Raw genomic sequence first — 13,082 nt, forward strand, 5'->3', positions numbered from 1 at the left:
ATATGAATGGAGTAGCCCCATATTGAAGAAGAATATGAGTGGAGTAGCCCCATATTGAAGAATATGAGTGGAGTATCCCCATATTGAAGAAGAATATGAGTACAGAAACACCCATATTGAAGAATATGAGTGGAATATCCCCCATATTGAAGAAGAATATGAGTGGAATATCCCCCATATTGAAGAAGAATATGAGTGGAGTATCCCCCATATTGAAGAAAAATATGAGTGGAGTACCCCCATACTGAAGAAGAATATGAGTGGAATAATCCCCATATTGAGGAAGAATATGAGTGGAGTATCCCCATATTGAGGAAGAATATGAGTAGAGAATCACCCATATTGAAGAATATGAATGGAGTAGCCCCATATTGAAGAATATGAGTGGAGTATCCCCATATTGAAGAAGAATATGAGTACAGAATCACCCATATTGAAGAATATGAGTGGAATATCCCCCATATTGAAGAAGAATATGAGCGGAGTACCCCCATATTGAAGAAGCTTTTTATTAATCCCAGAAGTCCATTGGGGTTCAGTTGCCTGATTTGGGAAGTCAGATATTCAACTATCTAATTGTAGAAGAATGGGATGGGATGCAGTGGATTCAATAATTATAAAGTAAAAGTGAGATAAAGGCAACTGTTCTGTTTATCTTTTGATGAAAATCCTGAAATTGGTGTTAATAATTTAGTGCTAGAAAGAATAAGAAATTGCTTTTAATGTCTCTAATAAAATTGAAAAAAAGTTATAATTTATATCATATAGGTAAATTTCCCACATTGGTACTTATGGACTTTATGAATTTTTATGGTACTTGTACACTGGTTATTACATTTTCATTTATCACTACTACATTCCTACTTTCTAAGGTTGATAACTTGATTGTAAATAACAATAGCAAAAACTTAAGACCCAGATGGTCTTTTAGCATTACAGTTTATTTCACCATCTAAAAAGGCTGGAAGTTGACCTAAACGTTATGTTATCTAGAGACCATCCATCCCTTTCTAGCTTTGAGTTATGTTTGTTTTTCTATTTAATAATTTGTGTAATAAACATAGGTAATGAAAAGAAATAGACCTACTTTATTTAGCATTGTAGTCACTATTGATGTAGTAATATTTAACAAATGAATCATAAGAATTCAGGGCACACAGTGTGATGTCCAAGATTATCATCAGTAAATATTAGCTAATTATATAAATGATTGTCTCCAGTGTTTTAACAAATAACAAGAACTGGATTGTGGAGAGACTCCTTCTTATGGACAGACTACCTGTTCCCTTCCTAATCTTGTGAGATGAAAGCTACATTTTCTAACAGATAAACTTTACCATATTGATAATGAAATTGTCATATTGATAATGATAGTGAATATTGGTAATGAAATGTTTACATGTGAATATTGTATTGGCTATTTAAACAGATATGATTTTTATAATTTGTGATTTCTTTCTGAGACATTTCTGGAATGACTGGAAGGCATATTTAGGGGAAATAAAATAGTGACCATACTTGATTATTTGCTAGAAGTGAACACTTCGATCTGATGTTTAAAATTGCTTCATTGTATTTTTATAAAGATTATTCTCCTACCCTCAATTGTAAATTTTTAGAAAGAATTCTGTAAGCATGTATCTTGACATTTTCTAATACTGTGAAATATCCACTAATAAGCCATCACTGTAAGTACATGCTTTCAAGTCTAAAATGTACTGGCACTCCAGCATCGTGCTACTTCCCACAAGCTGAAATCTCTATTGAAGTCATTTGTCAGATTTTCAGAAAGGGCGTCTCGTGCCTGAAGTGGCCCAAGGTTCCCACTGTAAGAACTCTGTACCCCTGAGGCCAGCCAGTGACATTGACCCTGAGAAGACATCATGCATGGATTTCACTGTTGCTTAATTTCACTTAAAAAAAATATTGAAACTGTACCTGTTTGTACATCTTTAAAAGTAAAACAAAAATTGGCCTGAAATAATAGGACAGGATATTTGCTTCTATTTTTTTTTTTTTTAAAGCACCATGTACTAGGTAGATCATGCAAAGTCATTTAAATATTCACATTGGCAACTATAAATCTTTCGTGAGTTACTTGCAGCAATTGGATTGAGCTTATGCTTTATATATAAGTCTGATTTCTGAGAAATACGTACTCTGATTATTTCTGATCAGGTTGAAAGCTTACATTTGTATCGTGAGGGTAAATTAGTTATAGATTCTGTTTTATTGTGTTCAGTTGCATTGTTTCCATCAGGCAGTTTATCACATGGGTGCATGTGAAATTTCTCCATTTATTAAATTTTAGATTATGTATTTCAAGCCCGTGCAGGACTCTAAATATTTTTTTCCATACGTATACCTTCAGGTAAACAAGCAATTTTAGCCTCGAAAATAGCTTCTGCTTCTGTCAACACGCTGTTTATTCTTTCTCTGAGATAAAAAGTTCAGTTTTCTGATATTTGTACCAAGATAAAGTCAGTAAACAAGATTAATACAGTGTGGAAAAGGTTGTCAGCAGCCCTGGCAAAGGAAATAAGTTGCCTGTACATAGAACACACTGTAAACTGAATAAAAGTGTCAGGTCCACCAGGAGATAATGTGATCATGAACCCTTAACAAAGCATGACATGGGCCCGGCCGGCTTTTCTGGCAGCCACAGTGCGGAGAATGGATTACGGCATCCCAGGGATACCCGCTGGAGGAGCGTGAAAACCGCATTTGGAGACGAATGCGGGATGGAGCCCTGGAGAGGAGCCACATGTTGACCGGCGGTGCTCGGACCTCAGGGTTGTTAGTGTCCTTGACCGAGCACGTTTGCAATATTTGCATTTCTTGGGATTGCTGATGGTACGCTGGTGTCCTTGTTACCCAAGTGATCCAAGAAGAAGAACATATTTGAAAATGTTAGTGTGGGTTTTTTCCCGCCTCAGCATGCCTTTTTTTAAGTCTATACTCTAAATGGCACTTTTGTAGTTACAGGGATATTGCATTTCTATTACCTCGAAGTATAGCAGGGCCTTTTGATGTAAGTTTCTGTCCTGTTGATTGTCATGGTGGGTTCATTCTTGCATGGTGTTGCTGATGCTCTCTTTGAGAGCCTTCTGTCAGGAGAGTTGTGAATTTATTTTTCCATGGGTGTAGGTTTCATTATGAAAATGCTTTTGAACCTTTCATTCTTTATCAGATTTGTAAAGAAAATATTGTTTTTTTAGGCGTACATTTTGTTGTATGTAAATACACAGATAATTCCTAACTTTGTGGGAAAGCTTTAGAAAGTTTTGTATTTAGGAATGAATGACAAAGACATTGGTCTTGGGAATGCTCTTTGCTCTGTGAGATTTTGTTTAGATGTTAAGACTTATTATCAGATTGTCCACTCCAGAGCGGATGTCCTCAGGTGGACTTGTCTCTATACATCCCTGTCTTTCTAGAAACGCACCTGTGACTGTTTCCTGTTTGAATTCTCCTTGCAGGGGACCGCTCCGGGGCCAGTCAGTAACAAGAGGATGGTTCACTTCTCCCCCGATTCTCACCACCACGAGTGAGTGCCCGCTGACTGTATGCTGAGTGTAACCTCCTTGTTGGTGTTCTGCATCTCTCTTTGTGGAAATTGGTAGCCATTGCTGGTGAAGGCGGTTTAATTTGGTTCTATTTTAAGAGTCAATATCATAGACCATGACAGGGATGCAACAACTATTTCAATGCATCCCATGGAGAAATTTAAATAAAGGGGTTTTTTTTAGTACAGTCCTTCTTTTATTTGTGGTGGAATTGGAAATTCACGTGTTATCTGGAAACATTTAAATTCTGTTACGTGAAGTAGCATCAAGCTCTTCTCCTCCATTCTCTCTGACTTGCTAACATGAGGACTAAGTGACTTTTTCTCCCGACTTCTCCGCGCTCTGCTCTTGTCCAGCATCAGCTGTGAGGGACCGGAATGTGTTTCCAATTAGCAACGAAAGGAAGAGACTCATTCACTACATAATTCAAAAAACTAAGCAATTGAGCTTTGACTGGGATGAATTATTGTGTAAATTTCTAGGTGCTAATTCTTTTTCTAAATACATCTTTGTTGGAAGAGCTTAAATACATTATATACTTTGGCTCAGTCCCATATGTCTCCTGTGGAGTTGGTTGAACTTGAGAAAGGCCATAAAGTATGGAAAGATATGAATTAATTATTGAATTTTTTCTGGCAGCCAATCATATTAGACCCATTGGATTCTATTTTTCAAATCCATTCTTTAAATAAATATAAAATTTATAGTTCAGGTATAGCTTATTTTATATAGATTAATATAAGTATAATTTATGTGATGTAAAATGTTATTTATATAGATATAATTTTATATAGGTATTCATTTTAATAGCTTATTTCCTTCATTTTTATGATTCTACTAGAACAGTGGTTCTCAACCTTCCTAATTCCGCGACCCTTTAATACAGTTCCTCATGTTGTGGTGACCCCCAATTTCATTGTTACAAATTGAACATAATTAAAGCATAGTGATGAATCACAAAAACAATATGTAATTATATATGTGTTTTCCGATGGTCTTAGGTGACCCCTGTGAAAGGGTTGTTCAACCCCCAAAGGGATTGCGACCCACAGGTTGAGAACCGCTGTACTAGAGGCTTGGTGCATGAAATTCATGCAATGGAGGTGGGGGGCCCTCAGCCGGATTGCAAGAGGGCATAGGCCAGGCCAAGGGACCCCACCGGTGCATGTTCAGGGCCGAGGAGAGATGCAGGAAGTTGGCCAGCCAGGGAGGGACCACAGGAGGGTTCCAGGGCGTGTCGGACCCATCTCGCTCAGCCCCAATCGGCCAGACCCCAGCAGCAAGCTAACCTACCACTCGGAGTGTCTGCCCCCTGGTGGTTAGTGCACGTCATAGCAATTGGTCAACTGGTCAACTATCTGCCCCCCTGGTGATCAGTGCACGTCATAGCGAGTGGTTGAGCAGCCTTAGCATATCATTAGCATATTATGCTTTGATTGGTTGAACAGATGACTGGACAATTAGCATATTAGGCTTTTATTATATAGGATAAGACCTTTCTATTATCCCTTGAACAGAAGGGGGGAGGGGAAGCAGAGTAAAGCATTTATTATCTCAGAATGACAACCAAAAGACTCGTACATTTTATCCTTAATTTTCAGTTCTGATATAAACCCAAAACTCTACCCAGTAGATTTAGAGTTTTTTTAAACCACAGATGCCTTTGGTAACGACTGTGAAAACTCTGAGGGCAGACAGGTGCTGTACCTCTCTCACCTGTTACCCATGGCACAGTGCCGGGCAGACAGGAAGCATTACTGAGTGAATGGAGAGGTGAAAGTGTGAATGTAAAACAGGACATTGTGTATTTCATTTTAAGGCATTTCTTTGTAAGGTATGGGATATTTACCTGAAGGACTGTATGTACAATGACACTTTAAATGCACATGGATATATCTACTTATAATCCTATGATGAACTCCTTTATAAAGCAAATAGCCTTTATTTTACCTTTTGTGTAAATATGGAGTTTGCTTAAAGCCAGATTTGCCTGGATCATAGGTTATGTTCACTGGGAATACTGTTACACTTTGAAATTTAGCATCTACTGCTATATAGCGAGAGTGGCTTGAACTTTATGTTGCGATACATCGATAAACTGGATCAGTTCCTCCTCTGATTGGCTGTGATTCCCTTGGGTGAGTGGTTTAGCTTGCATATGTCTTAATTTTTAGTTAGGGAATAAGGGTAATAACAGTCCTTTCTCCTAGCAGCCATTTTCACAAAATCCTTATGTAAATGCGGGACGGTTATTAAACTAGATATAAACATTTCAAGATAATGATGACGATGATGCCTTACTTGGATAGCGCATTTTACTTTTCGAGTCTTTATATAAGGGCCACTCTCCTCAGTGTGTTTCCTGCTTCTCTGAGGCGATCACAGCGATACCTCATCCCCAACTTATACGTAATGTGATTGTTCTAACGTCAAACACTGTCTTCCACCAAAAGTCAGTTAAAGAAACAAATGTCTTCAGCATCTATTTTATATTTGCTGGAATGTTCCACCTTTCGGTGGGGGGGTGACTGATAAATATTACCCACGGGCTTTGGCGTCTCCGATGACATTTAGGGATAAAAATTCCCTGAATGAAAGTTCGCCTATTACTCTGCTCACTGTGTACAGTGGGGAAGAAAATTAGTATTTAAACCACTATTCTGTGCCAGATTCTTGGTCCCGTTTAAGCCTCCCTGTACTGTAAGGGAGGCGGGATGAATTTGATTTCCTGAATGTCAAGCTCTGTCCCTGGACATGCCCACACTGGCCCTGTACCACAGGGGGACTGAGCTTGGGGACCACGGAAGGTGGTGAGGTTGGGATGAGATAACCCATGTGTGACCTTGAGCCTGGTACCCAGCACACAGCTAACATTTCCTGGCCGGTGGTGTCATGAGCCTGGAACGAATGGGTTCAGGTACGTTCAGCTGATGCTCCCAAATCCACATCAAGGGCTTTGTGGAGCATAGCTGGGCGATGTCAGATTCTTTTTTATTTTTTAATGTTTTTTAAGACTCCCACCAATCCAGAGGTCATCATTTGTTGTAATGATGCCATAATTAAGTTGTGGTAAATGATAGCATTTGTAGATTTTACAACCAGAATTGATTCATAAAATGAATACAGTCCCAGCAGTTTATGTTAACATAATTAAATGGAAATTTAATTCTAACTGAGTTTGCTTATTAAATTGAAAATTACTGGGTTGTGAGCACTCTTACATTTCTGTCCAAATTGCTGTAAGTCTAGAATTACATGAACTATCCATTAGAATAAAGCCTATTCCAGGCGCTGTGGCTGGCGGCGCATACATTTCCCACAGCCTGCAGCCTGGTGGCGGGGGGCCACGCGCTTTGGGCCAGGTTCCTGCTAACCCCTCTCCTCTCTCCTCCGCAGCCACTGGTTCAGCCCCGGGGCCAGGACCGAGCACGGCCAGGTAAGGACCGTTCCCATCCAAAGGAAGCTGCTTGGTCTCCTTCAGATACTTAACTGTTTCCCTTCAGGGCGGTAGATCAGCTTCACGAGAAAAAAATATAAATCTCAGCTTAAGAGGAATTAATTGTGTCCTCGCTTAATACACAGACCACGTGAACGATCCTCGGTGAGCACCGAGTTCCCCACTGCCACCGTCCTCAGTCACACCTGTCTCCTCTGTGAAAAGACTCTGGGGTTCATCTTGGTGTTTTTCTGCAAAGTTAAGGCACCAAATAGTCCGTATGTTTAAGTAATTTGAGGTTATTTAAATGAGATCAGCCAGCAAGAGGATATTTTTGTCCCTGCCCTTTAGAAGGTGGCAATAGTTTCCTACACGTTACGTTATATTTCTGGATGTGTGTTTTATTTACTCTCTTATTCGTCCACCTGGCAGTACAGTGATCAGTTGACTTAGCCAGAACTGACGTTCCCTTTAGTTAACTTTACAGATAAAGTTAGTTCTCTGCGGCATGCTAAGGTAGTTTAGGGCTTACAGTTTTTATGTGTTTTATAAAGCATAGATATCTTAGACTTGGCATCGTGGCCAAGCTTTTTCTTTTTTTTTTGTTATTGATGATAAACTTATTATTTAAGTGGGTCAAAAATATGGTAAGTAAGGAGTACATGGGAACGATAAACCCCAAATCCACGGAGATCGTTTCTCCTGAGGGTTTGGCAAGTAGTAGGGCAGTGGGTAGAGGGGCTGGGCTTGGCAATGATAATTGGAAACATTACTGTATTGACCAGGAAACAATAACCACAGGATGATGATAGATGCTTGGGAAAACCACAGAGGGTGCTGTACACCCTCTAAGGGCCACAGAGGAAAAACGTAGCTTACTGAGTCAGAGCACAGTTTAGAAGTTGCTGAGTTCTCCTTTTTAAGGCTGAGGACAGTGAGATGCCGGCTATGAGGAGGCTTGACGTTATTTTGCAGACATCTGAGGAGTTACCTGACAAGTGGCTGCCAATATAAACCCCCCAAGCATTCTGAGTATCAGGTAGTAAAGAGAGGTTTGCGGTGGAGTAAGAATTCTGCTCTTGGCTTCTTCCTTTCCTGTTAGGGATTTGACTCTTTTTAGAATCTTGTAAAAATATCATGAGTAACCACAGCAACTCCTCGCCCCGTCTATAAGAGTAACAACCATGATCCCCAAGGAACACGTCTCTTCCTGGTTTTATTCACCAACTTTTAAAATTGTGTTGCTTGCCCAGCTGGTGTGGCTCAGGGCTTGAGAGCTGAGCTATGAACCAGGAGGTCACAGTTCGATTCCCAGTCATGGCACATGCCCAAGTTGCGGGCTCGATCCTCAGCCAATGGATGATTCTTTCTTATCACTGATGTTTCTATCTCTCTCTCCCTCTTCCGTCCTCTCTGAAATCAATAAAATATTTAAAAAATAAGTAAATAAAATTGTATCCCTTTTGTGAACCTCACATTGTACTAGGCTGTGCTCATGAATTTTAATGTCATTCTTATGTGAGTCCTTTTTCAATATACACCTGCAGGTCACTAATAAGGGACTTGTGTCTCCGTTTGGCCTAAGTCCAGCAATCTGAAAGTTGGAAGGTAAGAAGCACTTCGCACCATATTCAGAAATTCTGTTCGCAATCAGAGTTGACACTGTTGAGTCAGAACCTGAAAAGGGACCTCACTTGTGACACGGATAGGAGTTCAAGCAAACAAGACAATTACCAGGAAGAAGGACACGTTTCTCCAGGCCGAATGCCTGCCTGAGCTTGCTCACCGGAGCAGAGCTCAAGGATTCTTGTCTCTGACCCTGAACTCCTGACCTGACCCACCCGCCCCCGTTTTCATTCTGTGGGCGTGGCATACACCTGCTGGGGCTCTTTCAGATACAAATATATGCTTTTTTTACATTCTGGCAACACTCTGGGTTAATTTTTTCACCGTTGCCCCTTAAAAGATATAAGTTCCCATCTTAATTTGTTAAATTCATGACCCAAAGATCCAAGTGTATCTTTTTTACCTGAGTTTGATTGTAAATTTGCAGTTACACCCAGATTTATAATTTTAGTGATAAAGTGAGAGTTTTGTGATGGATGCCTAGTACAGGTGCATTGTATTAAATAATTCCAATATTTGTCCCTTTTTATAACTAAAGCCCGTGGAAGCCAAAGATGTGAGGAAGGAAAGAAATCCCCATATGAATCTAATAGAAGGGGCCCCAATGTTGGAGTTCATAGAGGTGCTGTTTCATTTAAGTTCCCCAAGGGGGTCCCTCTGAGTACTAGCCAACCCCGTAGCCAAACCACGGTATTTATTTTGGTCACGGTAGTCACATTTTTTAAAAACTAAACTATAGAATTCTCTTCTTCTCTCAGAATATTGTGTTAGGGATTTTGAGTTCTTTGTTTTAATTGATTTAACACAAACCTCAAGTATAGAGTTCATATATCTGTCTTTTATCTTAAAATTAGGAAAGTTAACTACTACCATTAATTTAAGGTGGAGGGAGAGATTTCATCATGCCACCTCTAGCTATCTGTGTCACAAATGTTGGTTTGTATATACACATATATATATTTTTTAAAAGACACTAGACTTAGAAATGCCAAAGTAATTAACTTCTTTTTTTTAACTTTCAGAAACAATTTCGTTTCCATGGTACGAAGTGTTTCGAAATGGAAACACTTTCAGATTAATGGACTTAAGATAAATGGTTGCTCTTTTCTCTAAGTAGTAAATGATGAGATGCGGCTTCAGCTACATATCAGATACAGGATCTCCCTCCCTACTTCCTTATCTCATTTATTTATTCATTCAACAAATATATATTGAGCAATAAAAAGAATCTAGACACGTTGCTGGACCTTGGCTATGCAGGCAGATCGAATAACGGAAGCAAAGGGCGAAAGGGAGCAAGAACGTGATCCACTCCCCAAACTAAATGTTCAGTGTGGCTGGGATATATATTGTAGAAGTAAAGAGGTGAGGTTGGGGGGAGGAGGAAGTGTAATAAATGACGAGTCTAGGAATGTAATTGAATGGTGAAGGGTCGCGAATGCCTTGTACAAGAATGTGGGGCTTATCTGGAGAGACTGTGGAATCAGACCTCAGTTTGGAATTCCTGGCTGCAGAGGGAGAATGGATGAGTTGGGGGCAGGGAGGCGCTTGGAAGGCTGTTACCAGGGAGAGGAAACGGTGTCTGGACCAGGTTGGTGGTTGTGGGCTGGAAGAAGTCGATATTTAAGAGAAATTTAATATGCACTTATTTAGTGAAGACAGTCCTGAAAGAAGGAAAGATATAACTGTATTCTTGGTGATCTAATTAAGGTCCATACCTTCTCCAAGACGACCAAATGCTGCTACTAACTGATTCTGAACGATGCCGTGGGACAGTTCAAAGCAGTTCTTTCATTAAGTCATTGATGCTGGTCAGACAATGCCCACTGACAAGCAGGCCCATTAATGATCATTGTAATTGTCGCGTTTGAACCATTTTCTCAGCATGTCTAATGGTCATAGAGCTACGGTCTCACGTGGTTTATTTAACAGAGCAGCCTTCCAGGTAGATGTTACTGTTATCTCCGTTTTATAGATGGAGACTGGGACTTAGAGAGGTTAAGTCCTCTGCCTGAGGTCAACACAGCCTGTAAGTGGTAGGCCTTTCACTGCCACTGCCACTCGGAGACATGTGACAGGCACAACAGGCATTGGAAACCCGCTCTGCCCTGTTATTCCTCCGAAGATTTCTTTTTGTTGCTGTTGGTTTCTAACAGGGGTACAGCTTCTCTTTAGCTGTATCATCATTTTCTGAGTGAACCCACAGTAAAGAGGATTGACTCTTTTGCTTCTTTTCAAATAGTTAAAGTAAGTGTGAGAGGGTAGTGGATGGTGAGGCATTCTGAGATGGCAGTCAAGTATATATTCCTTCTAGTTATCTATTCTAAAGGCAATAATATCTTTGAAAACACAATGTGTTCAGTGTATTTCCTTGGTAGGCCAGTAAATACAGAGACGATGATATGTCATTTACGTCGGCCTAGGTGGCACAGCCTCAGATAGGTCCGAGTTGGTGCAGCGGTGGAGGCCGTGGGCAGAGGTTCCCCGACTCCCACCAGGACTACAACCAAGAACAGGGCTGGAACTGAGTCCTAGACCTCCAGCTCGGGGCCCTCAGGGAAACCCCCGATCGCCAGCTCTGAGGGACATTTCCCCAAGGGTCTTGGTGGCATCTTCAGCCGCAACAGTAGTCTCTGTTTATGAGAAGTCAGTAAGGAAAAAAAGCGATGCAAGTGAAGGAAGAGTTCCCTGTGAATGAGAACACTTTTCTGCTCACAAAATAATACAATGAACACGTTTCTGTGTCTACAACTTTGTCTTAACTCTTTGGACAGCATCAGCTTCTGAGAGACAGCCGAGCCGAGAGAGGACACAAGAAAAACTGCTCTGTGAAGACGGCCAGCAGGTAGGCAACTCAAAACCACGCTCGCTCTGATCTCTGACGCGCCTGCCCTTGTTCCCAGGCCAGTGACATGCCCGAGGTGAGGGGGTCGGCTTGCCTTTGGTTCTAAAGAGCCAACTTAAAATATTTTGTGTGTCGTTTATAAGAATATATTTTAGGATTACTAAAATGCCATGAATAGAAAGATCCATTTTGTGTTTATTTTTATTTATTTATTTATTATTATTTTTTAAAATATATTTTATTGATTTTTTACAGAGAGGAAGGGAAAGGGATAGAGAGTTAGAAACATCTATGAGAGAGAAACATCAATTCAGCTGCCTCCTGCACACTCCCCACTGGGGATGTGCCCGCAGCCAAGGTACATGCCCTTGACCGGAATCGAACCTGGGACCCTTCAGTCTGCAGGCCGACGCTCTATCCACTGAGCCAAACCGGTTAGGGCTTGTGTTTATTTTTAGAAGGTGATGAAAAACAAAGACTAAGATTTAAAAAGAAAGGAAATTTTCTATCTCCCACAACTAATAGATTTTAGATTGGGGTTTAGAATAATTATTTTCTTTTTAATTTTCAAAAGTAGAGTTAACTTGTTTCAAAAAATGTAAATGGTACTTAGACTCCATGAGAAAGCAACATACTTATTTATTCTTATAATATGTAACCGGGTATATAGAAAATATATTCGTTTAAAAAAGTGCTTCTAGGTTCTTGTACATTTTCTATTACCGAGTCGATGTTCTTTTTTTTTCTTTAATGCAAAGAATTTGCCCCAGTTTATTGCTTTAGGTGCTATAGCTTCAAAGTTCACATGTGGTGATTCTGAAGACTGAATTTTCATTTAGATAAAAATGGCTGTCATAATCCCGAGCAGAACAAAATAAGAGACCTCAGCAGCCACTGTTGCATCCCATAGCTCCCCATGGCTCGTGTGTTAGCCACGATGTTCAGATCCCCACGCAGGCACCATCGCTTTCAAACACCATGTTGTACAAGCTAACCCAGCTGAGAACCCATTAGATACCTGTCGAAGCAAAATGTCAATTCTGTCTTACAGACCTAATGCTTCAACAGCAAACAGAAGTTGGACATCCGGGACAGTCAACATAAAACCAATATATTTATCCCAAAGAATATCAGATCCTTTTGCTCTGCCTTCACCTCATTAGAAATACAATTAAATAATTTCACCTTGTTTCTTGGGTCATAACCTTTGCTGAGATCAGAACGTTCAGTGTGGCCTTCCCCAGTTGGAAGTCAGCACCACATATACTGAGCGATGCCCAATACTAAGTGTGTAATGTTCGTACCACATTTTAATGTTTAGTGCCTAATAATTGGCTTTACTGTTCTAAGAATCCACACAGAAAGACTGACAGTGCACAGCAATTGTGCTGAATCACGCAGATCACGTTAGGGCCTTCCTTTTGTGTTGGGTTCTATTTTGGGGTGTGTTTCTTTGGGGGGGAATTTGCCCTTCTTCCTTACTTACATGATTTTTGCCATTTACTGTTGTGAAGCACAGAGGCTAAATCATCTTAGTAAGTAGCCTGATACATAATTTAAAATCAAATAAAAACCTTTTTACGTTTTTATTGCCATTATTAATTTCTAC

At 40.2% G+C, this 13,082-nt stretch overlaps 1 protein-coding gene across 1 annotated transcript in view; it reads left to right on the forward strand.

Moving 5' to 3' along the window:
- GPATCH2 (G-patch domain containing 2) overlaps window positions 1–13,082 on the forward strand; it is an 88,941-nt gene that overhangs the window by 54,205 nt on the left and 21,654 nt on the right. Inside the window, exons 6-8 of the mRNA XM_081114386.1 lie at window positions 3,480–3,547; window positions 6,963–7,002; window positions 11,403–11,473. Of these exons, the coding sequence (XP_080970512.1) occupies window positions 3,480–3,547; window positions 6,963–7,002; window positions 11,403–11,473 (179 nt within the window). The remainder of the gene's footprint in view (window positions 1–3,479; window positions 3,548–6,962; window positions 7,003–11,402; window positions 11,474–13,082) is intronic.

This window comes from Myotis nattereri (genome assembly GCF_964212035.1).
Source record: "Myotis nattereri genome assembly, chromosome: 20".
In the NCBI taxonomy this organism is placed as follows: Eukaryota; Metazoa; Chordata; class Mammalia; order Chiroptera; family Vespertilionidae; genus Myotis; species Myotis nattereri.